Source organism: Pezoporus wallicus, unplaced genomic scaffold (genome assembly GCF_028554395.1).
Source record: "Pezoporus wallicus isolate ANWC-B61680 ecotype Strahan unplaced genomic scaffold, APGP_CSIRO_Pwel_v1 contig_5552, whole genome shotgun sequence".
Taxonomy (NCBI): Eukaryota; Metazoa; Chordata; class Aves; order Psittaciformes; family Psittacidae; genus Pezoporus; species Pezoporus wallicus.
In genome coordinates this window covers 5,430,603-5,457,167 of record NW_026640754.1, presented here as the reverse complement: position 1 = coordinate 5,457,167, position 26,565 = coordinate 5,430,603, and the positions used below count along the sequence as shown (strand labels likewise).

General features: G+C 37.6%; 1 protein-coding gene across 8 annotated transcripts in view; it reads left to right on the top strand.

The window, feature by feature from the left end:
* TENM3 (teneurin transmembrane protein 3) overlaps positions 1-26,565 on the top strand; it is an 830,895-nt gene that overhangs the window by 655,814 nt on the left and 148,516 nt on the right. For 4 of the 8 annotated variants that reach the window (XM_057420267.1, XM_057420269.1, XM_057420270.1 and 1 more), the window contains one exon: positions 1,639-1,848. The exons of the other annotated variants lie outside the window; for them this stretch is intronic. In XM_057420267.1, the coding sequence (XP_057276250.1) occupies positions 1,639-1,848 (210 nt within the window). The remainder of the gene's footprint in view (positions 1-1,638; positions 1,849-26,565) is intronic. 8 annotated transcript variants of the gene reach the window in all.

The following is a 26,565-nucleotide window of genomic DNA, read 5'->3' as shown; positions in this document are numbered from 1 at the left end:
AATCTGTTTGGCTACATCATAAATAATGCATTAAATACTCCTTCAAGAAATAACCACAAGTCCAAGTTACTGAAGCAAGCAATGTAAAAAAAAACGAAGTGTAGCCAAAAAATCTGGTGGAACTGTATCTTGAACTTGAAAATGTGCTCATTCTCTACTTCCAAATTCCCAAGGTGAGACCTGTAAAATGTCATCCCCTATCCTTGTAATCTCCCTAGCTATAAAGCTTCAGTTTCACACAGGAGTTGAGTAATAGTAGGTGCTAGCTTTCCTTCCAGAACCATATCTGAGTCTTAAATTGTGCTGTTTAAGAACAGGTAAATGATGTGTGAAAGAATTAAGCAGTTTATGGTAAGGCTGTCATGGGTTTCTTTCCAGGGAAACCAACTGGTTAGGACTTAGCAACTTGTTTTAGAGCTCTATAAGTTATTAAGATGGAGTAAACTGAAAATGAAAGAAAAATAATTAAACATCAGCATAATTTTAGCAATGTACAAGGGAGACTGAGGAAAGTTAAATTAAGCTATAGGTGCCAATATGATTTATGGTATTAAAAACATTGAGAGGTGCTGCCCCTCTCCAGCATAGCTGTACTACTGAGTATCATAAAAACAAATCGTTACATGATGAGAAGAAAAAAAACAACCCAAAGCCAAGTCTTCCTTTAATTTAAATTTAGACTCTTAGTTATGAATGGTATCCATGGAGGTTAATTATTTTAACACAAAGTATGTTAATTACTTCATTTTCTGGTGCGATTCCCCACCTACAGGCAACAAAATACTTCATTCAAAAGTAGTCCAGCAGTCTTACTCTAACAGAGTTAGATCTGTGCTCACTAAATATTACAAAAACCCAATATATTCATAAGGTAAATTAGGAATCTCTCTGTTGATTGCTGGGTTTATTCACTGTTTCATTGAAGGACAAAATATGCTTATATAGTATCCTAAAGCTTTATTTAAATCTGTCTTTATAATGCTGTTATGATGCTTTCCAAGATGTAGAAATGGGATGTAGTCATTCTGTATGCATGTTTTAAAAACACTTGTGCAGATGGACTTAGGTTTGACAGGTGAAACATTTTAATAGGTTTTAAGTAGTATATGTGTCTGAGAAACTCTGCTAAAAACTTAAATTCCTGTCAGAATAACTCCAGTGGTTGAAATTTAGGGCTGTGAGTTTTCTGGTATATGTGAGTGTGGAAAATTGTTACTTTAGTTACCTGTGTTATTTTCCTCCAGAAGTGGATTTTAGACAAGAATGTCCTGCTGACCCTGTATTTGGCCACGCATTTCAGTACTTCTGCTTAAAATCTTGAAAAATAGAAAATACTGTATTTTCCAAATGGTTTTAGACAAATATTTAAGTTGTCACCTATTCTTCTGTCATTTTGTGTTTCAGAGACACTGGGATGTCAGGTAGTGAGAGACATTGAAATAACAAGTCATCGCATTGTGTTATGTTTCCTACAGCACTTAAATGAGTTTATTACAAGCAATTGTCATACTTTCTTTGTTGATTTCTTTATTGCTTGAAGTTGACTATTCACTTTTCAGTGATGCAAATAATAAACGATTTATTGTTCATTTGAGATCTTGACCCATATTTTATATATTTTTTTATTTCTTTTCATAGGTCCTCCCATGCCATCCTCCTCATCTAGTCCATCCGTTACTGAACATTTGCACTCCCCTCCTCCATCACCCAATCTCCATGACAACCAGAGGTGGTTATTAAGTAATAATGCCAGCCAGCCAGTTCAGGACTCTGATACAGATGAGGACTATACTGCCAGCTCATATCTAGTACAGACTGGTACTATTTCAGTGTCTGTCCCAGGTCATGGTAAGAAGAGGACACTTTGTCCATAGTTTGAATACCCTTTTATTTTCCATGCTCTTACAAAATTACCTAATAAAAATTAAAGATATCAAAATTACTTTGTATTTTAAACTGATTTTCCTTTAAATGTTACAAATGATGTTTCTACTTTACTGTAGGATAAGCAAGAGTAGAAAGTAACATCTAATACATAGAAGATCATTTATTTTGAAATGCAATATTTACATGAAGCAATAGCCTTTAGTAATTCATTATGAAATGCAATTTATAGCCTTTAGTTGTACTTTTTTTCAAGGGTAGGCTGAAGTTGGTTAAACTTAGTGATGTTTAGCTTCAGAATAATGTAAAATTTATCTTTTACTACCTCATCAAATTCAGCAGGTTACAGCTGTTCCTTTAGTTTCCCTGGGGCAAGAAAACTGGATTTGTATGTTACTGGATAGGGCACTATAGATTGAGGAAAAAAATCTAGAGGAGGAGAACTGCCTGGTGAGGGAAGGCAGTGGTAGCTTCTGAGATGTATTGTTTCCATGTTTCTCATCTTCCCAGACAGTATGAGTAACCAACAGAAATGTCGCGTACTTCAAACACCAGTGCCCATTTACACAACATGCGCTAAGAAACCACATTTTGACCTTCTTTTTCTTAAAAAAAAAAGAAAAAAAAAAAGCCCATACAAAATAATAGCTGCAGGGTTCCATTTTTGTTGCATGATTGAACAAATTTTCTTGGGGTAGGCAGACTGGAAGAATACCTTGTTAGTTCACAGCCCTTCCCCAGTAGATCAGCAAAGCTTGGAAAAAGCCTCTTCATTTTTCTAAGAACCATTTGTGTCTTTTGATTGTAAAGAACTCCGTTACAGATGAACCACTAGAGGGAGAACTATTTTCCTACAGATTGCACATCGGTTGGACAGAATTATTTTGCAGAGCAAAAGCGCTAGCTTTGAGCTGCTCTTCCTAGCTTTGAGTGCAACTTTGGTGGTGTGTCTAAAAGGCCAATCTGCTAAGAGCAGTTATGTATGTGAATTTGACAACCTTTTTTTTCCTCATGTTAAGGGTTGAATTGAGATCTTTTTTGCATAACTTATTTGTGTATGCTCAGCTTGCTCAGTATTTAATCTGTAAATAAGTCCAAAAGAATGGTAATATACTGTCATAACTGGGGTTTGTTATGAAGATGTCTGCTTTCCTTTATGTCTAGGAATATGAAATCTGTCAGAAAATGTATGCATTATCCAAAAGGTAGCCTGGTTTAGTTCAATAAATCAATACATTTAGATTACTGTATCCACCAGCCCTTCCTCTGCAAATGAAAAACTCTTAGGAAGCTAGTAAGTGAGTGCTCATCATTCCTCTGCATTTTAGCATTTTCCTGCCTTTGAAATTTCTAACAGTTGCTTGCCAGTCTGAGTTTGCTACCTTTGAGGAATGTTCCTTAACCCCTTTCACTCCAGATTAGCCAAAATATTTCAGCTGATACCATGGATAGTCAAGTTTTGGCCTTTTAGGAGGACAAAGTAAGGGGAGGGTTTGATAGCAAGCATGTCAGAAGTTAACACTGTGGTTTATGTTGAGAGAATTGTTCTTGGTAAGGTTTTTCCTAAGCAGAAGGAAAACCTTGTATATTCTGTGAGTACATATTCATTTTCCCCTTCCCACTCTTTTCATGCTGTGCTTCCTTGTCTATCTGCAAATTTCTGAGTCTCACCCCTTCAGCATATATATGCAGAAGTAGTGCTTGCAATTTCTGATTACCGCTGTCAAAGTATTAGATCAATATATACAGCCATAATCTAGTAATACTGGTAGTCATATAATACAGCTAATGATCTTTCTCTCTCTCCACAAGATTGGACTTGTTTTTAGAAGTGCTTCAAATTGCTAACTACAAATACTATATTTGTGGTTGCTAGAATTTAAGTAGGGTTTGCTTGCTTTTCTGCTGGACGAGAAGAATACCATAGGTGTTCTGGTAGCACTCTTTCACCCGTCCGGTCAGCTGCAGGGTCAGGGTTTGCATTGCTTGAAGAAAGGATGCTTTCATCCAGCACTACATGAATATGAACTTGGAATATGTACTTGTTTTGCTTATGATTGGTTTCTCATCCATCTTATGATTTGGTCTATTGATGGGGGAAAAATATATTCATTGTAAAATGGGCAAGAGCAGATTTTCATAATTAAGCTAAAGGTTTCTAAGTTAATAGCTACAACTTCCTTCTACTCAATGATTTGCATTATTGTGTAGCATTTTTACTAGTATGTAGATCTCTCAAAATCTACCGTAGGAAGTAAGTATCATTTAATCATGGCCTTTGCTACAGTTTTGAGTGTTGTATTTTCTTTAGCTAAATTGGTAAGCAATAGAGCGTGTGTAGCACTTTCACAGAAGGAAGGGGTTCTTTCATGTTTGTTTTTTTTTCATCTGAATGAATTCAGCTTTCAATGCTATCTAATGTTAACGGGTACAAAATAGCTCCAGTGCTATATTTTGGATGACTTTGTCCAGTGTTTATATTGGCAGCGTATGCAAGGATCACTTTTGAAATGGTCAGAATAAAAAAGGTACTGTCAGAAAACAATTATTATTGAACTGTTTTCAATTATATTGACTGTATATGAATAGCAAGTTAAATTACCCTCTCTTTAGTCTATTCAAACATGTTTGTTTTCCTTTAGTATGAGTTCATTTGATCAATGTAGTTTATTTGATCAACTCCCTGAAAATTGAAAATCCGATTATGTGTTTAGAATGAATAATACCAACCTAAGCTTTTGGGTTTGATTGCTTTGTTGTGTTAACCAATGGGAATTAGTTTTCATTTGAGGAAATAGCTAAGAGAGAAATGAGAATTATGAAAATCAGCTATCAAATGCTTACCACATGAGAAGAAAAGGTCTTCATGGAAGTGTTGCTAGTAGCATTAAAAATGCAAATTAAGTTGTGGACAGTTTTCTAGGAATCATTTTGTTTCTCTAAAAGCAGTATGTTAATAGGTTGTAAATATCAGGAACACATAAATTTTAGGACAATCAGTTGTAATAGTGTTCCTTCATGTAGCACCTCCAGTTTATTCTACTTGTTCCTCTTCTCCATGGTGCAGCTCAGTATACTGACTCTGTTCCAGCAGTCAGCTTATTTGTCTAGCGATTTCAGAAAAAATGATTAGGTTTTTTGTTTTTAGAAAGAGGAATGAACTGGTTTGAAAGAAACAGGGCATCTGAATCTGTCTGCTGTCATATGAGCAAGAGGGAGAGTGAGCTAGGAGCTTGGATGTGACTGAGGTAGAGCAGGCTTCTTTATGTAATGAATTCTGCTTATAAGCTGTTGAAAGTCATGTAAAGTCTGTAATTTAAGCATCTTGATAAGCTTCTTTATCTTTTTCCACCAAAAATCACAGTTTAGTTAGAATTTGGAGAGGAATTTGCTGAAACTTAGTAGTAGTTTATCTTGCAATACAGATGTTATGAGAAATCTGGTGCTAAATTCTCAGGTTAAGCAGAGACTATGAAGAAAAGATAATAGTTAAATGTTAATGCTTACTACTGACAATGGAGATGAATCTGAATTAGGAATACAGATATGAGGATTTTTACCCCCTAAATTGGAAATATTATGGTAGAGCTGTCAAATGCAAAATAGAGAAAGATGTATTTCACAGCAGTGTTTCTACAGTATGTTTGAAATTTTAATTTGTACAAGGTGGCAAGTTAGAACCTTCTCCTTTTGTACAAGCACCTGAGAGAATATAGGCCAAATGCCCAAACCTGGCAGCAGTAATAACCAGATGAAACACATGTACAAAGCATAGGTGCAAATTTTGTTAGGGGTTTGTTTGGATATTTTACTCTTCTGATTTTGCCTGTAACTATTGTGGGTTTTTTTTTTTCCTCATAGACATCTCAATTAATGTATAACCACCATAATTGAGCAATCTGCCATTTTCTATTCTCACTTCCTTTCCACCAGAAGCAAATGAAATTAAAGTGTGAATTGAAGTATACACAGGGATTTCTGTTAAGTTAGTGGAAGAGGCAAGTGACCTTAAGGCATCTTATCCTCCCTTGCAGCTCTTATTCTTTCTCCTTTGCGGGTAGGAAGAAGACAATATGATTTCCCTCTTCATACCCCACTGGCTCATGAGAAGGTTGAAAATAACCTGTGAATATTGAAGACCCGCAGCAAATTGAGTCCTAGTCAACATCTGGGAAGTACCTTTCTGGCAGTTCTGCTTTAGTGCCTACAGAACACTTCCCAGGCCTTATTCCATCCCTGCCTTGCCATGGTTGTTCCACAAGGGAAGCTACTGAACTAGAACTTAGCATCCAGGTGGTCACCTACCTGTTGATAATTTCTGATTAATGGGGAGCAAAAGGAGAGGGGAAAGCAGTGCTAGGGAAGAAGGAAACACAGACATAATGGTGTGAGATTGAACGCTTAAAAGCTGTTTAGGTTTTACTTTGGTGAAGTGTAAACTTGCTTCTTTTCCTCTTCATCATTCTGAGAACTGGCAGTCACCTGGATTCCCCAGAAACTCCATGGGTATCAACATGCCTTATTTTCACTGTTGTCTTACACATTGTATAATGAGACTTTTTTATCCCGTATGTCATACTTCATGATAAATTAAGTTTTGTCATTGTATCAGTATATACAATTTGTCTTCAGGTCTGACACTGGTCCTAAGACATGTTGCTTGAAAAATGAATTCAGACCTGTTTGGTTTGAAATAGTCTTGTGATAATAAATTAAGAATAATAGATCAAACTAGGAGTAGCTGTGTTGAAGAACATCATGGAGATATGCTATAATCTTGGTTTCATTTAACATCATCATGAGTTATATGGATGAAAGAGTAAAAATGGCACAAATAAAATTTCCTAATGATGCTAAACAGTGAGAGTTTTGAGTGCCAACTGGGAACAAAATGTTAATAGAAAAGGGCAAGGAAAGATCATTAATTGTATGGCCATAAACTAGTAAAGTGAAATTGGAACTGAAAACTGTAAGATGGTGTCAGATGCAGAATATTAAGGAAAAATCTGAGGAGAAACAGTGATAGAGAAATTTAATCACACATAAATCTGCAACATGGTCTCACAAGTACAGCTTTAGCCGGGTGTACAAAAACCTCAGCAAACACAGAATCATAGACGTGACATCCATGGAATATACATTTTGAATTTGGGCCTCTTGCTTTTTCAGAGTTCCTGTCAAATTCTCTTATTACTTCTAGAATTATTGTTATTTATTTAGTGTTCAGATATATTTGAATGAAAACAATTAGAGGTATTAATATATGGGAATAGGTGAGAGAATAAAACTGACTCAGCACATAGCCTAAGCACTAATTAAGTGCTGAAAAAGAGAAACCAATAACCCAAGGTGGAATGGGGCATGTTGTATACCATATAGAGATACGACTAAAAGCAATGGGATGTAAAAAAGGAAAGGAAAGATTGGCTCATTATCAGGAAAAACTATCTAACGGTGAACTGTATTAAGATATCTAAATCTGTCCCAGGGGAAGTGACAGCAGCTCTGCCACTTTGTGGCACAAAATTAAAATAAATAAAAACATCAGTCATACTGCAGAGAACAAACCTACATTCTTTTAGGAGAAGGTGGACTGAGGTAACCTCCCTTAGCTTTTCTAGTAATATATCTGCGTGCATTTTCAATCAGGTATACATGAGTTTGTAGTTTATAACAGGTTATCATACTAAGCTATGGCGAATGTTTCATTAGCAGCATGCACATTTCTGTGCATTGTCTGCTTAAATGTAACTGAAAACCACAATTTGTCCTGTAGCCCAGAGTTCATTCTGAAATTGTCCACATCTTCCACAATAAATCATTAGCAAAACAGCCGCTTTCCCTTGCCACTTGCTGGCCCATGTTATGTCCTGCAGAATTAGAAAATAAGCTTGCCTGTTCCCTGTGAAAACTGCCAGTATCTTCTGGGCATGTTCACATACTCATGTAAATATTCTGTAAGCAAAAATGTTTGCTGCCCATAAATTCAGGATGCCCAGGATGCTGAATAGAGGCATTTGACAAGCTTTCTGTAAATATGGAATAAGTTCATGCTAATAAAAATACATGCTGACTTATTTCTGAGGCTGGCGACTGTTGTATTTCAACTACAGTGTAGCAGGCTTCCTCAGTAGCTACAGAAGCATTCAATCTCTTACAGTCAAGAATTAGACAATGCAGGAAAGCCAGTATCCTCTAGGTACATATCAACAAATTTATCTGTTCCATGTGCTTGGGGCAAATATAGTTGCTTTTAAAACTTAAAAATTGTGTCTTGAACGCTAGCCAATTTATTTTTGATCCCTTTTCGATATTTGATTTCAATTTCATGAATCCATCTTTTTATCTTCTCTCTTTGGTTTTTAAGCCAAACTTCTGTCAACATTGTTCCCTTAATGTACAAAAATGTACATTTGTTCAGTTTAATTAAGCATTCAGTCTGTTTGCCAAGAGCAAATTACAGCTCCCCAATCTCACCCTCGAAAATCCCCTCACCCCTCCAAAATCAAATTTTGCAAAGTGGTGGGCAATTAGTTCTCATGTCTGATTGCTGTAAGTCATGTTTTTCTCTTGAAGATTTTTGTAGTTTTCGATCTCTGTTACTTAATAGAGGAGCCAAGACCAATTATTTCTCCTCAGATTGTGGCCTTTGTAGCCTTCAAAGAACAGTCTCCCCCACACCTCCTGTATCATTAGCTGCAGAATATCTTTCCAAAGATGATTTCGGCCTCTTCACAAATCAAAGGATTCAGAGTGACAAATTATTCGTCTTATACTCAAATGCATGCCAGATGGGACAACCTGCCAACTGTGTATCGTACTGAAGATATGATCTGATGTAGAGACATTTCTTCCCCTCCTCCCTTCCCTATTAAAAATCATATTACAGAAACTCATGCACAGTAAGAAAATCTGTGGAGATAAATTGATTCTGAAATACAGTGAGATACAAAAACAGAACCTAGTTTTGTCAAAGGAAGAAAGCTGCATCCAAATGTCAGCTTAAACTGAACAACCATGTACCTGGCAGTATAGATGAACATGAGAGTCGAAAATACATCCCTTCCCTGCTTGCCAGTGCTTTCACACACATCCTTTCCTTGACTAGCTTGATTACAGAACAGACATTCCTAATGGCAAGATAAGGAGTTTGAATTTAAATTCTGTCGCAGTTTGTTAATGGCAGAATCCTGAAGGCACAAACAGGAACGAGGATGTACTGCTCTTGTGGGGAAAAGTAGGCTCTAACAATTTATGGTAGAAGTTAATTTGTAATACAGAAGGTAAAAGGAGAAGGAAACAGTCACACAGGCAGTTTATTTTCTTTATAAATCACAAAGTGAGGACTTTACCCAGCTGCTGCTCAGGCTGACTTCCAGAGGTACAAATGGTGTGCAAGTGCCCCACAAATAACTTGTGTGAGGTCAGAATCAGACACAAGTGTCTCTCATAATCACATTGAATTCTGTTATTTGTGATTTTTCATTATTTTAGGGAAAAGTCTAATATTTTTAACTTTGTACCACAATACTAAATGTTTTTTTTTCTTTTTTAAAGCCTTATTTAGGAAAAGGTGACTGAAGATCTTAAACATGCTCCCATTTCTTCCTCACTCAGTAGCAGTAGCCTGAACCTACAGCTTTGCAAACCCTTCTTATCAGCTCTAATGTTCACCAAGCCTTGATAGCTTTGAGAATACATAAGATCTTCCAGAAATCTTGAATGAGTTGACAGCTGTGAAGTTTTGATAAAATCTTGGTTACTTTTTTTTTCTATGATTGTTATTATTATTTTTATCTTCTAGTGCTTTGGAGAGCATCAAATGTCTCCCAGCTTGGAACAAAATATATAAATTTAGTAAAGATAATATGCACTATCCTGTCCCATTGCTTGTGGAAAGGTTTCTTCCTTCAGCTGGGACTGTGAGCCTTTAGTTACTGTTGAAGAGAGCGCTTTGCAAATACAGGAAGTACCTAACATATTCCTTAGTTCTGCTGAATGCTGATGATTGCTAAGGCCTGGTTCTGCACTACTGAGAAGTACAGGTTGCTGTCAGTTTAAATGAAAGTCACCAGTAGGGGTTAATACAGGAGTCAATGTAATTGCAACACAGGTTTTATTCTATAGTGCTGAAAAAGTTCCTGTAGCAAAAAAAAATAAAATAAAAAATAGCATTTGGCAAAAGTAAAAAGTCTGATTTGTCTCTTCATTGACTTTTGGCTTCCATTTAAACTCTGTTCTGGCTAGCTGCAAGTTGGAGGATGATGTTTTAGTGCCTTAAACATGCTGCTCTCTGTAAGTAAACAGAACTCACAAATTCTGCTGGCAGATGCTTGTCAGTCTTTCATAGGAGAAGTATTGAGGATTTTTGTGCTTGAGTCACAAAGCAAAAAATAAGCAGATGTGCACTGGCTGATTGTGGGAACAGCTTATCTAAAAGTTGCTTTGAAATTAAACATTTGGAACCTTTAACATCATCTTTTTAAAGATTATCAATTATTTTAAAAGTTAAAGGACTATGCTTAAAACATGATTTCACTGCTCTTCAACCTCATACACAAAAGGCTTCTCCATTTAGTATCTTTCTTTGTCTGACGTAGCATTGACATGAATTTATTTGTCACTAAACCATTAGGAGTACACAGGAGAAGTAACCCTACTTTTTAAGGATGGAGAGATCTGACTAGAAGGCACATCAGCCTTCCTCTCTCATGCAAGGCCAAGGATTCCTATTGTCGGATGCAGTGGGCATGAAAGCAGCAATTTTACAGCACAAAAACTCCAATAACATTTACTGCGGTTGGCTGAAATTGCAATGCACACAGGCACTGCTCAGCCTTGGTTGCTTAAGCACCAGCTTCCCTTGGCTTTTTGCCAGCCTGCATGCTCCAAAGAGACAAATCCTTTAAGGGGAAAGAGTTTTCCTTGTAACTTGCTGTGGGGTAAACAGACCATTCAGGCATAGTTTATTGCATTACATACTTGACTATGCATACTGGAATGCAGCAAAGTAATTGGTAGAATTATTTTAATCATTAGAATTCATAGGTATGAGATACATTCTCTGAGCCAGGAGGAAAAAAAAAGAAAAGAAAATCTAAGGATGTTTCTGTCTGCTAAGTTGCTGATCGTTTATTAGAAAGGACTAAAAATATTCTTTCCATGGGAATGCTTTATGTTTACAGTGGTATCCCTGCTATGGTTACAGAAAACTGATTTAATTTTTCTCTTTATTGCTATTCTTCTCTTGAAGATAACTCCCATAACAGTTATCAGCACATTACGGTGTCAAAGAGCAGTTCTGTGTATGTAAGAGGATACTTTGTTGTCATAAAAAAACCCAAACCTCAATTTGGAAATAATTTAAGTTCAGGGTACTTGCAAATTAAAAGGAAACCGTTTACTGTAAATTCTGCTATCCGTCCAACTCATCTTTGTGTTGATACATAGTCTGTTTTGCAACAGTCAGCAGTAAACTTATCCAATCATTGCCATAACCTGGAGACTCCACATGAAATATTCCCTTAAGTATTACTTTATGTGCATTTCTTAAAGCTTTAATTTAACACAGCAGTACCTATTCAAACAACATGTAACGGAATTTATTTGTGCAAAAACATATTATGATAGCTGAATATCAGAAGGCTGACTTGGCTATCACAAGAGTACAAAATATCAGGTGCTGCTGTTTGAATCTTTAGTTCCTTCAGAAAGCTTCAAAGAAAGGTAAAGCTTTCCCTTGATTTTATTGCTAGTAGTTGGTCTGTGGGGGCTTGTTGTTCATTCTGAAATCCAAAGACTGCAAGATTTTTTTGTTGCATGCTCCCTTCTTTTTCCTCAATTCCTTCAAGAGGGTGTTCAGGAATCATTTAAAACACTGTCTGTGGTATTTCTTGAGTCTCTGAGTTACTTTCTGATAGCTTTGTCCTCTGAGCAGTGAAAAGGCGAGGATAGGCATGACCTTGCACCCCTCTCTCTGTGTACACCAGCATTGAAAATGCTTCAGAAGGCAAGTGAAGCACTTCTAATGAATTACACTTTTTGATTCTTTGAATCCACACAGCAATTCCATAAGGTTTTTACAGCTGGACTCTTGCTGTAATTGCTTCCGGGATGTGATGCGCAACATGGGGTTTTTGAGCTAAGTACTTACATTGTTTTACTGGCCAGAAGTATCTATCATAGTGGGAGCAACAGACTTCATGAAATTCACAATTGTATATCTTCATGTTCTTCACCCGTTTCCAACATGCTGCTGATTTGCCAGCAGGCACTCTAGATGGGGATGATAAAAATGGAAAAGCTGAAAGATACAGTTTCTTAAAGCAGCAGTAGATTAGGGAAGAAGGTACCTGTGATTGTGGATGTGTGATAAGTGTTCAAAGATCTGCTTTTCATTAATTAAAGTAATTTTTACTAGTTCTGAAAAATTAGAAGGAAATAGTTCACCATTTTAATCTTCTTGACATATTCTTGAGTATAAAATAATGCTCACATAAAAAGTATCCACTGATAGAAACAATAGTTGGTTCCTTGTAAGTTTCAATTTCCAAGTCCTTTAGATCTTGTGTCTTCACGTATGCATCATTTTTGGTATATTTACCTGACTAATTCAAAGATAATACTTCTTTCTCAAGTCTTTGTAATGCATTTTTAAAGAGATACAGTATAAAGCTGTTACTTATGCCCTGTAATATATAGTTCTCAAAATTCACTGCAGTATTTCCTGATCTGTTTCTTCAAGGCCTTTAATCAGTGGCTTGTAATATGGAACATTTTTCCGTTGTTTACAGTTTTGTATGAATAACTCAAAATAATTGGCATCAGAATGCTCCAAAGCATGACATATAGATCTCTTCCTCGCTCAACTTGGATTATTTTTTACTTTAATCTAGTCTTCCATTTAAAAGTCTTCGTTGTCTCCCTTAATTGTAGTGAATTCTGGCTGTCATGCATCTAAGCTGGTAAACCCGAAGGCAGAGAGGATGGGTTAGATATTTTTAAACCTCCTTTCTGACTTCTAAAAAGCCCTCTAGAATAAACTGCTTTGCAAGCCTTCTGGGGCAGGAGGCCCTGGGGGACATTCCTGGGCAGGGCAGAGGAATCAGCCAGTGTACTCACTGTTTTGAGCCTCAAAGGGAAATTCTTCCCTCCCCTATTAGTTATTTTTGCTGTTAACTAGACATTAAAATGGCTAGTGTTGTAGAGAAAGACCAGCAGAATAACAGCAGAGTAAAACAGAACAGCTTGACTAGGTTTACCCAGTTGCTTTTTCATTAATAATACTTGGCTCAAAGTTTCTGTTAAATGAGTTTATCTGGAAGTTCTTTTGATTCAGTCTTGAACTTTGGATACAGCTTTGCTTATTTACCATAAAATAATTTTATGATCATGGCCAAAGCAAATTTTATTTTCCCCCCCTTTTGTGTATGGAAGATACCTTAATAGAGTTAAAATGCAAGCTAGTAAACAACAAAATGCTTAAACTTTAGCCACACACCTCTAGAAGTACCCTGCAGTTCTGTGCTAGAGAAATTGGGGGAAGTTTCCCTATCCTTCATGCATGCTTTAGCAATGTTGATGTTCTTGTATGGTGTTCTGCCTCAGGTTTAATCTATTCTGTCATATCTTAAAGGAGCAGACAGTGACTGTGAATATTGCAGCTGGAATTTTAAACTAGCAGGTATTTATGTATGTATTTTGGAGTGATGGATAGGATGATGCTTCTACTAAAAGTTCAGGTAATTGGAAGGCAGAAAGAAAATCCAGAGAATGATTAAAAGATCTTTAGCGCTTTTCTTTTTGTGTGTGTGTGGTTATTAGTATAAAATTTTTCTCTGACATTGATCCAGAAGTAATAAAATGTGAATACTAAATAATCTGTTACCAGTGCTCTAACCTTTCATCTAAGTGATGATGGTTAATGACCCTCAATTTATACAAGTGCAAATAAAAGCTTAAATCCTGGCAGAATTAAGTTATAGTTACTGTATGCTTATGTTTCTGGTTCCTATTAGTGTACTCCCATGATTACAACAGGAATTAAAACATATTTAAAAAAATGTGATAAGTACACTCCCATGGTTATGAAGACTTGAACAATTCAGTGGCATCTGCAAAAGTCCTTTGGGAAAAGCTCTTAAGTGTTATGAAGTATGGGAACCTCAAGATTCAGTGCTCATTCGCTGCCTCATCAGTGCTGCTCTAGTTCTGTTTGTTTCCCTGGGAGATGTTGAGTAGGAAAGTAAAAAATAGGAGGTCTACCATCTCCGCCACTCAAACACATGCTCTCTGATGACATAAATATAGACAGCTTCTTTGCCATGATTTCTGCCCCCAAGAGCAAAACTCTGCTTCTGCTTTGTAGGTTAATAATCCTAAATGGTGTGCCATTTCCATTGCAATAACTGAATCTCTGGAGGGAAACAAGTTCCTCCTTGCCATATCTGTTAATAGTGACTATGAGATACGAGCAAAGGCAAGTGGTGATGCATCAAAGGCTCTAATTTTGAATTCACAGAAGGCACTAGAAAATTAGATCACTCTTTCTTGGTGTACTTATTGTTTACCGTAGTATGAATGATGGTTTCCATTGCTACATTACTGCTGCGGAGTGTCAGCAGGCATCATAAGCACAGTTCCCCACGTGGAAAAGTAAATGAATGAATAATGGTGACTGTTCATCTGCCATCCTTTATCAGTTTCTGGTGTTCAGATCTCTTAATGGAGAGGCAGACCTGGATCCCCTGTTCCACTAGGGGCGTATACAACAGGGATCTTGAGACACTTTCTTTTGATACCATCCCTCATCTTGAAAAAATAGGCAGGGAGATGCTCTTTCTGAGCCTAATTGCTGGTAGCCACCTTGAGGCAAGCCAGGGAAGAGGTTAAGCATAGATGAGAAAGTAGGGATGTCCTGGCCTCTTCTGCCCTTACCTTCATCCCTGATGACTCATCACTGTAATGTTCCTTAAGCAGTCAAAAGTGCTGAAGAATGCCGTGCAGTCAAATGTACCATATACAGACACAAATGAGGACGAGCCTTTTGCTCCCTGAAGTGATCTGTATGCATGGATGTGATTTTTTTGCCTTTTACTTCCCATTTGGAGAGTTTCAGTTGTTTTTTTTTTCCTCTTGCTCTACCTTAGTTTTAATCCTTCTCATCCTGTAAGTGTGCTCTTTTAATTTTCTTCTTTCCTTCTTTTTTTCCCATTCTTCTTTGAAGGCCTTTTCTTCTTATTGATTGTCATTTAACCTTTATTGGACCATACCATGCCACTCCATCCCACTTCCTACTTTCCCTTTTTATCCTTTTTTGTGTTTTCTAATGGACTCTTTTCATATCATTCTCCCCTTGTTCAGGCTTCCTATCTCCTCTTCCTCAGTCCCTTTGTTGTTCTCTCCATGGGACAGGTATATCTCATGAAAAGATACTTTGTTCAGAATGTGTCTGCCTTGGGGCAGCTATTTAATGAAAAAATCTGCTTTCCAGCACATGCTTCTATCCCTCTGAAGCCCTACGCAATAAATGCCAATTACAGTTTTACATAATTAGAATAACCATGTCATATTTCTTTTTTAATATTAGTGTCTTCACATTAAAGGAATGGAATGCTGTGCAGCATGTATGTTTTTCAAAACAAAAGATAAAAATTATGCTTCTAATCCATATTACAGCCCTTATTATCCAGAATTTTCTTTAACCCTTCTTTTCTCTTCTCAGAATATCCCAGCCATCTGTAGAAGGGTCAGTAAAAACACAAACATGAACACTTGTAAGAAGTCTAGTTCCTTTATAACTGGGGATGAAAACAGACATCCTGCTTGCTTCTGATCCCTTTTACGCTCCTGCAGCAGGAAAGCTGTTAGAAGGGATGAAAATTGATCAAAAAAAAACCTAGCAGCCTTTTCTCTTGATGGCTGCTGTGGTTATTTGGGGAATTTGCAGTTGCAGAGAGGACAATGGGAGATAAAGATACAGAAAAATGTCAATCTCAGGTGGATTTAACAGCACAGAATAATCTTAACCTTTTGGGTGCTGGCTGTTTGTCCTGCTCTAGGGAACTGAGATATTCCTGGTTACCCTAATATCCTTACAAGAGGATTAAAAGCAGAAAAGGAGGAGATGTTGGTACAGGTAATGGCGCTAGCTTCCTGAAACGTGACCACTTTTGCTAAAGAGACTAGCTGTTTTCAGACTTCTCAGTGAGATGCTCCCACTTAACCTGAAATACCGCAGTCTTTAACATGTGCGTTTGCTATCAAGCAGCTCTACGCTCGCTGTGTGAAAGTTAACATCTGGATTTGTGCTTTTCCCCAACCATTTTCTCCATCTCTTTTATTTCCACTTTTTACAGTTTTCATATTCCTGCTCATAATGCACAGTATTGTGCAAATGTCTAGATTTCAAGTAGCTGACGCTAACAATTGGTATAGAAATGGATATGTTTTAGAAGTAAGGATCTTACTTTCTTACCCTCAGAATTTTGTTAATGTTATTACATGGTATTTTAAAAGTCAGATTTTTAACAGAGAAAAGTCAAGTTTGGAATTGCAGATTTCTCTGAAGAGATGAATGATATAAATGAATTATTGAAAGCAGTTTTAGGAACTGTGTTCTCTGTAGTGTTTCATGCTCAGCTAGTCCCATTAGAGAAAGTACTTTTGTTCAGGAGGTGACAGGCAGTCAGCAAGTAGGACTTCAACAGCATCATTGTATGTAAAAGACTGCTTTTTACAGAAGTGGAAAGATCATAATATTAGAGTGGCATCAGGATATGATTGCAACAGTGGTGACACAGTTTTGCCTACATGTGAGATGAATGATTAATTGATGGACAAAAAGAGTTTAGATGTGCTGGGAAAAAGTCAGCATTTTATCTAGTGTGTGGAAGCTTTAACAAATAGTTATGGTGTGTGTATGCCCACCGCTGCCTTGGTGACTCCCACGTTGAATGCAAGTGAGATCATGGCTGAGAGTCCTTGTGACATGGAGGAGCTATGTAGCTCCTCAGATAAAGCTCAGTAGTTAATTTTGCCCAGCATAAATTCCAACAGTTGCCCTCCCAGTACCGACTAGTCAGCTGGAAGCATTGGAGTGGGCCTGACATGCCTTCCCATCTGCTCTGGGGCACACAGTGCCCTCAGCCACACATCCTCCAAGCATGAGTATGGCAGCCCTGCAAAGCAGCCCTCTGGTTATGCTGGTGGTTTCCAAAAGGCTCAAGTGGTCAGAGGGAATTAGCTGGCATCCTAATGCAGAACAGATGAATGTCTGTGGCGTAGGTAACTGATCCCAGGATCTCTTCCAGTCCTCTACTGTGGTTTGGGCCACTCTTTTAAAGGAAAGAAAATACAGAAAGTATAGTTCTGAGGCACCCTGGAACATGGTCAGAAAACAAAAACAGAATTGCTCTTTGAAGCAAATTGCAAAAACAGGATAACTGCTGCTTTTATGTCATAGTACAGAGGTTCTCCTCTTGAGTGCCTTCATCCTTCCCTTGTCAGTCCTTCACCATTCTTTCTTCAGTATTTTGCAATTCTCTTGTATGCTAGTAGAAACCTCTTTGACATGTCTGAGCAGTTGTCTCTACACGTTTGCCATTGTGATTGTTTTTTTCCTTTTCTAGATAATTGCTTTTTTAAGAGATTTCATTGCCTAGAGTCTATTATTTCTCAGCACACACGCACACACCCCCCCCCCCCCAAAAAAAAAAACAAACCAAAGAAATGAAGTAAAAAGCCAGGAGAGGAATGAGGAATATTTAAATTGCTTTTCTTAAAGCACAAGGAAAATAACTTTTTTTTTCCCACCTCCTGTCATATTTTAGAAACTTGTGAGAATTCTGCTTGTGATTATATTATCAGTTTATCAGTCTTAGGAATTTCTCAATCATATTTTTCAACCATATGTTCAGTATGTCATTATTGCATGTAAGGTGCAATATGATACTATGTAACAGAACACTGCAAATTACCCAGCATATATTAAGATCAGATAAAGAAATGAAGAAAAATGAAAACCAGAAAACCAAACAGTGAGGTTTACATTTAGCGTTATAATCCTTCAAATTCATATACCCCTTTAATTTTTTTTAGTTACAGATGTTTTCTTTTGCTGTTTTCTTGCTCAGTTATGTAGAAAGGAGGCACACTGACTCTGAAGAAGAAACTACCCTGTAAAAGAAACACCTTACAAAGAAGTGATTTCCATTCATTAATACAACGCTGAACTGATTAATGAGCCCAATATAATTTTGTATTTCAGAAGTAATAGCTTATTTTTTTTCCAAATTGTTCATATTTTATTGGCTGTTTATTTTCTATTACATTACTTTCCAGATTTATGGAAAATATTTGTAATTATCATATCCTTCATTTGATGCAATGAATATATTTTATTGGACAGCTTTATGCATTCAATGTTACATTTTGATTTTGCAGCTGAAGACCAATTTCCCAATTACGCTTATGCACATAGTTGGTTATTGAAGTTTTGGGTTTGTTCTTAGTGTTCTGAGGTCTTTTTCCAAGCCACTGTGAATTTTGCATTTACTTGTTAGGCATGTGCAATGCAGCACTAAGTGTATAGTTTTACAAGTTACAAGCCTAAAACAAGCTGTCAGTCTTGTAGTTCTGAAGATTGCAACTTACCATTGCACCTTATAATTGAATTTAAAATAGTAACTTCTAGGTCAATAGCCAGTGGTTGTTAGTACAGAAGCAAAATGTTTGTGGAAACTTTTTCAAGCTGTTGATTGAAATTTCCATACTGCCTCTGTCCTGCTAAGAGAAAAAGCAGGAAAACAGTACCTTCTGCCTGGAGCTTTTCTGCTCTCATGCTATGGAGATAGAAGCTGTATACAAATATAACTTTGTCATTTATAGGCAGCACTTTGATTTTTGTCTGAGCCTAGTGAGTTTAAAACATCACTGCAGGAGTCATTTTCCTCTTGCAAGTAATAAACATGCCACATCCTTAAAAGACAAAGTGTGAGACATAGCTGTAATTGCTCAGTTTTAGTAGCAAGAGTAAGTGGTTTTAAGAAAGCTTAGCACCCTTATCCCTAGGGAGATGTCAATTGTCACAGGCAGTATCAGACACAGTAACTTATCACTTCAGTTCTAGTGAACAGCAAGGACATGTCACAAGTATAGTAGATATTCATAAAGTAATATTAAAATGTACTTCTTCTGACAAATATTTATCTTTTTATTAACAGTAATTTTTTATGCATATGCACATGTACCTACCGTATAGTGCAAAGTATTCATATTCTAAGAGCTGTAAGAGTGCTGCAAATATCAGACAACACAAATTATTCTTTCAGTCTGTAAAAGTAAATACCTTTCCTAGAGCCACATGCTCCTTGTGTGTCCCTGTGTAAAGGCAAAAGAAGTCATGGTTCAAGAGGGACCTTCTTACTATCATAAGACTAAACCTGGTAGCTTCCTTGAATATTCTTTCTTGAGGTTTGCTTTTCAAATAAATTTTCATTTGCTCAGTAATGGGGTTTTGTGCACATTTCCGTGTCCCCACCAAAAAAAGATAAGTAAATATAGCAGAAGAATGGTGGATATGATTAAGCTCAGTACTTAATGGCGTGGCCTTAAGTAACTAATTGATAGACACTGACGATATTTTCTGTAAGTGAGGAAACACTCATCCACATAGAAGTTAGTCTGCCATCCCCTTTTGTTCTGTGTGTAGAAATCCAAAGACAACTCAAAATGTTCCTGTCTGCTCTGTGAAAGGTGCTTCTTATCTAGAAGAGACACATGCCAGCTGGGATTGACTTCCATGGCATGTGTAGCAGTAACCAGAATTCTGGTTTTATCAGGAAGAGGAAACTATTAAAAAGCTCATTGAGGGTACTGGTGTTAGCGAAAGTCCTGGCCATTAAACACCCAAGCACTAGCTCTAGGGGGAGGGAGTACATCTAGCATCTTTACCTATGCTCAGCAAAGGTCTTTACCAAGTGAAAATGCAACTTTGAATACCTGGAGAGTTTACCAAGTAGGGGGGATTCATGCATCTCATTGCACACAAACCTAATGAGTTGACCAGCTGGTACAATGAAAACTGACACAAGATTAGCAGTACATGTAACTTACAGAAAAACAGACTTGCATGAGGAGCAGCACATCAGTCATCAATTTTTTTTCTTGGATTTTCTAGAGAAGAACTAGCATCATCTCTCACTTCAGTATATGAATCACTTATTTTGGTGGCCCAAATGATTTTCATCTGTATTCTCATAGCATGTGGAATATTCAGTAGTGCCCCCACAGCCTACATTTGGATGAGGTTTGAATATAAACAGCCATAAAGCAGGAATCATGCCTCTGGCAAATGTGATGTTTTTCTGCAACTTGATGTTTTGGAGACATGATAAACAATAATCAACTAGCATTTACTTAAAGAAGCTACAAGGATCCTACTGGAAAGAAACAATGATGAAGATTTATGTCAGGTCCCTGAGCTTGAATGAAGCATGGGGCCCAAGGGCAGTAAAGATGCCTTCCTTTTGTGCACTTTCCTACCAGTCTGAGTGACACTGTCAGAGCTAGTCAAAACCAGTCTCATCTGTATAGCTGTCTGTTGGCCAAGGGTAGACATTTTGCATGCCAGCAACCACAGCCATCTGCATTCCAGAGCAAGTATATCCATTGCTTTTCATAGGATGAGGGCTTAAGTTTCTTTTTGTGTCTAGACTTCCAGCATATTGATGTCTGGTTGACAGCTGAATGTTGTGGTTCAACCCCCACTGGCAGCTAAGCACCACACAGCTGCTCACTCACTCCCTTCCCCAGTGGGATAGAGGGAAGATACTAGAAGGGTAAAAGTGAGAAAACTCATGCATTGAGATAAGAATAGTTTAATAATTGAAATCAAATATTATAATAATAACAAAACCAATAATAATAACAATAATAATAATTAAAAAAAAAATTGACATGAAAACAAGAAAGAGAGAAATAAAACCCCAGAAAGGCAAGTGATGCAAATGAAAACAGTTGCTCATCACCAACTGACTAGTGCCCAGCCAGTCCTCAAGCAAGGCTCCCCAGCCAACCTTTTGCCTAGGTTTTTGCTGAGCCTGATGCCATATGCTTTGGTCAGTTGGGATCAGCTGTCCCAACTACATCTTCTCCCAGCATTCTGTGCATCCCCCAGCCTACTTGCTAGCAGAGTGCTATGAGGAGCAGAAAAGGCCTTGACTTTGTGTAAGCACTGCTCAGCAATAACACATCTATATTCCCAAAACATGCCGCTCTACATACGGATATTTTCACTCCAGATTAAATGACCTTGAGGTACGCATTGGACTCCCCCATCCTTCTGCGTTACTCACCCAAGTGCACTCGTGTGTTCTTGAGCATAAACAATGCCATGAATAGGTTTACCCTTTCCTGAAGAAGCAGTGACCCACTAATTATCCCAGCAAGCTCCTTCTATGTACTGTGGGGAGCTTACCTCCTTTCATCATGCACAGAGATTCTGCTTGGGCAGGCCAGGTCAATTGGCAGATCCTCTAGTGTTAACTAGCCAAGTGGCTTTTCTAAATATGTATCCTAGTACTTGGATGTTCCACCACCTATTGCTCTCAGTGCAGTTTCTCACAGTCCATTGTACCATTCTGTTTTCCCAGAGGCTGGTGCATGATAGGGTTTGTGATATACCCAGTCAGTGCCATGCTCTTTGCCTCAGGTGTTTATGAGGTTGTTTCAGAAATTAGTCCTATTGAATGACTCAGTTTTCTCAGGGGTGCTGTGTCACCGTAAAACTTGCTTTATCATGGCTTAAGATAATGTCCTGGGCAGTGGTATAGGGCACAGGGTATGTTTCCAAACATCCAGAAGTCCTTTCCACCATTGTAAGCACATGGTGCTTTCCATGGCAGGTTTATGGTAGTATGATATTATCGGTCTGCCCAGCCTCCTCTCGATATTGATATCTCAGCTGCAGTCCTTTATGCCAAAAAGGCTTTAGCTGTTTAGTTTGATTATCGTGGATGTTTGACATTCATGGATAACCTGTGCAATGGCATCAATAGTCAAGTCCACCCCTCAGTCTCAAGCCTATTTGTATGTTGCATCCGTTCTTTAAATATCCTGATGTGTAAAGGGCCCATTGAATTATGAATAGCTAATGCTTATGTTCCAAATCCACCTGAGCCAATTCAGTTCTGGCAGTCTGGTCCACCTGTACACTGTTTCGATATTCTTCAGTGACCCAATATGTAGGTACGTGAGCATCTGTGTGATGTACTGTTACAACCAGGTTCTCTACCTGAGCAGCAATGTCTTGCCATAATTCAGCAGCCCAGATGGGTTTAGCTCTGTGCTGCTAGTTGCTCTGCTTCCATGGCTGCAACCACTCACACAGGACATTTGCCACCATCCATGAGTCATACAGAGATAAAGTACTGGCCATTCTTCTTGTTCAGCAGTATCTAAAGCCAGCTGGATGGCTTTCACTTCTGCAAACGATTCACCTTCTCCTTCAGCAATTTCTGTGACTTGTCATGTGGGACTCCACCCAGCCGAAACCAGCACACTGGGTAGGTATTTCAAAGATAAATTATTGTTTGCATTTTTGAGAAGTTGGAAAAGGTTCTGAATATAAATTGCTGAATGTGAAAATTCTTCAGATTTTTCATTTTTCTCTAAAGAAGAGCATATAATACATGTAACATGCCATGAAGAAGTTCATACTTGCCAAAATTAATTAGAAGTTCCTCACCCAAACTTTACTGAAAACTATAAAATGTTTTCTAATCTAGCCTTGAAGTTTGTGTGGTTATGGAAGATTATTGCAGCACAAGCATCTTATTTTGTAAATGGTACAGAAAACTTTAAAATAGGTCTTAGCCTCTGCTAAGTAACTCCTTGGTATTTATAAATTTGAAAAGTCTTTTTGAGGCTACTACAAAGTCAGGTTTTTACATTTCAAGGTTCTGAAAAATTAAAAGAGCAGCTTGATACAAGGATTATTATTAAACGATAACAACTAAAAGAAGTAAACTTGGAAGCAAAATGTACCTATTTAAAAATAAACATTCACACATACAGGGCTTTACACTGTTTTTATTGCCAGTTTAGGCTACACAATTAATCAGTGCTTCTGTTATCTTGATAATCTGTCTGCTTGCTGTTGTAAATAACTTACACTTACTAGTGGAGTTGCTGACAGCTATTTAGACTTTCAGCTTCCAGAAATGCTACTAATTGTCATGTTTGTGGCTTCTAAAAGCATTTGCTTCTGCAGTAATCTTTGCAGCTTATTACCTGAAAGTCATCGTTGTTTGTTTGTATTTATTTTCTTTAGGTGTTTATTTCCAAAGTGTGAATCTCTCTAATAGATGTAATTCACCTGAGACTACAAAGCAACCAGTAGCTTTTGCTGAACATGTTACCTTGTTTGTGACACTGGTTTATTATTGTGGAAGACAGAATGTTATCCTGTAATGCCACACGTAATCTGTGAAACCTAACGCCTTCGGAAGGATGTGCGTGTGAAATTTTCACACTTAATACCTGCACAGTCAGGGAAATGGGGCTCCAAGGAGCAGGCAGGATGGGTTGCATATGCTTTCCCATCAGCAGACTCTCTCTGTGGAAAAGTGATGGAAACTTGACCCATATCAGAAAAAAAATCTGGTGATTTGACCAGATTTAAATGGTAATAACCCCCTCCAATTTCCCACTTTGGCAGCAGTGTGGGGTCGTCCCTCAGGAGGATGCAAATTGTACCCTTCCTCTCTGCAACCGTGTTGGTCTGTGTGCTCTTCATTGTAAATTCAGTCTGAGAGCAGAAGACCTTTTCTCACCTCTGCCATATCTGTTCAGATTTCACCCAGGGAACATCTTTCATTTCAAGAGCAGCAAAGAGCTGTTGGGCAAAATACTGATTCCTGCAGCTCCCTGTGCCTTGGCAGATTATCCTTAACCAGCTTCGCCAGCAAGACCACTGGGTGGACAAAGCTTTTCACTCACTTGTGATGACACCATAAACACTGGCTGCACCAGGAATAAGAAAAAAGCTATTTCCTGATTTACTCTGCTGCAGTCTTACCACAAGACAATTCTCCCTCCTGAAATGTTTCTTTTTAGCCTCCAGTAGTAGTTATAAAAGTATGGTGAATAGCAGAGTTCTTAGCCTGAAACCATCTGCTTCCCTCACAATCACGTACCACTCCCACACACCCGTTACTTGTCACCAGCATTGGGGTTACAGCAAAATACAGAAGGCATTTTCCCATATGATAGTTTACCCAGAAGATGGACCAGGGAAATGTGTTGAGGCAGAGAGGGCGTGATTATGCTAGAAATGGAAGGGAGTTTCCCCACAAGTGGAAGGCAGCAGGTTTCCAGAGACCCCAGCCATTCAGATCTTCTCTGGCTCTGTGTCTAAGATCTTGTCCCACTTGACTGGGGCATAGCTTGATTTATAAATCAGCAGTGTTACAGGGTGAGCAAGCTGTCTCTGTAAGTGCTCTTCCAGCTACCAAGAATCACTTTTGCCAAATCTGTTACTGGTAAAGTGACATCTGTCAGGTATAAAGGGAGTTTACACACTTTCTGCACATTAAATCATTTGAAACTGTAATTCTGGTTGTGTAGAAATTAGATTACTATTAGGAGGTTCCAGGTCAATATTTTTGAAGAGCTAAATAGTATGTAGAATTTGTAATTCTGCCAGAAAGACAAGATCATAATGAATCATTTTATTTAGCCTTTGTTACCCCAGAATAAGCAGCAACATCTCTTTTGCTGTTGCAATTGCCTGGAAGGCAGCGGCATCATGGTATTCAACTTTTCATTTGCTAACAATATATGGGGGATTTCATCACTTTTCACTGCACCATGGTGGTGATTTACTTTGTGCTTATTTGAGTATTTTTGCCATTGTTTCAAAAACATTTATTTTAGCTCTGCACTTTTGGTGTCTTCATGTGTATGGTATCTAGTTGGCTACTTAAATCAAAGTGTGTAGTTGTGAGCTGTGACTTCTCTACCTTTTACCTGTTCCGTCAGTGTTTGCCTTAGAACTATGACAGTGTTATTCAAAGGAAGAGCTTACTATGACATGAATCAGCCATGTTTTTTTAAAGAGTTTGGTTCAGGTAACATGCTATAAAGTTTAGCTGGAAATTGAAGTGAAAGATCACCTGGTGGAAACAGCTTTGGAGTAGCAACCCAACTATGACAATGAAAATATATAAGGGAAAAGGCAAAGTCCGCAGTCACTTATGAGAATGTTTCTGGAATTTAAAAATAAGACTGATTTTCACAGTTTGCTGTGTTTTATACACAAATTTTATATGCAAATTTTATATTTAAAAAATACTTCTGGAATTTACCCTTTAACTTTTTGTTTATCATTGGACATAATTGTTTATTATCATTAATTATATTACAGTCTGTTGAAGCTGCTCAGCACACTGCTGTCCTTCACAGCCTTTGCAGAATAGTGAACACATACAAATGCTTAATTAAATCACTCCCTATGTCCACTGATACCTCTGAAATTATCATAGATTTACTTCAACTGCTACGCTAGATATGGGAGGGTTTTGTGGTAAAGTTACATGAACTGAGAGAGTCAGACTGAAAGGTAGTTTTTGTTTCAACTCTAGCAATTCGAAGTTTATGTTTGATTTGAGGGTTAATGACTCTGTCTTCTTTCTGAATAAGGGAAGCAGCAGTAGTGGAAACCCAGAACATCTTTTAAGAAATCTTTTGCAATGGAATTGTTCTTTTGATTGATACCTAACTAGACTTGATTGTCATTACAATAGAATAATATCTTACTAAAATCAAGAGGGTTTTGTGGTTTTTTTTTCAAACATAAGGAGGAAGAACAAAATTCTAATTCACACATAAGCCTAAAAAGCTTATTTAAATTCATAAGAGAACAATAGTTCTTCAGTTTGCTCTTTTGGAGGCCCCCCCCGCCCCCCTTGCGTTTCTCTTCCCTGACACAGTTAGGAGAAAAAAGTATTTAAAAGCTATTTTGGAAGCTTGGTACCCTCTTCTTTTCCTGTCTTCCATAATATGGATATTCCATATAATTGATAACAGATAAATGGATCTGGAGACAAAAATTCATCTGGTGACCTACTGCTTTGTTTCTCTCTTGCTTTAAGGCCCAAGCTGCCTTTAAATTTAGAAGCCAGGATTAAACTCCTTTTTCAAAAGTCAAGACTGTGGAGTAAGCATCTTACTTCCATGTATTTCATGAAAGTTTGGTTATTAGGATTTTCTAATAAAATTGTATATGCTCTCTCATTTTCCTGAGACTTTTTTCTCTTAGCTGTCCACTTTTGCATCTCCTCTGGGTATTATTCGTTCAACCTCTTTTCTACCACTTGTTCCCCCATGGTTTTCTTTTTGTCTCACTGCCCCTGTTCCTTTTTCATTTCCTCCAAAGTCAAACATGAATCTGTCTTATCTGAGTTCTTTCAAATCTGATGAAAAAACCTTACCTATTTGTGCTTAGAAGTTTTATATAATGTTTTCCCATTCTTAGCTTATCTTTCACAGATTTTATTAGTGTGGCCTTCTGTTCCTAGACAAGGCTGAGCATGCTTATAATGAATTAATCTGGGGGCCTTTCAGAATACTTTTGGATTTGTAAGTTTACAAAATGTTCAAGTGGTGCCATTAACCTTAACA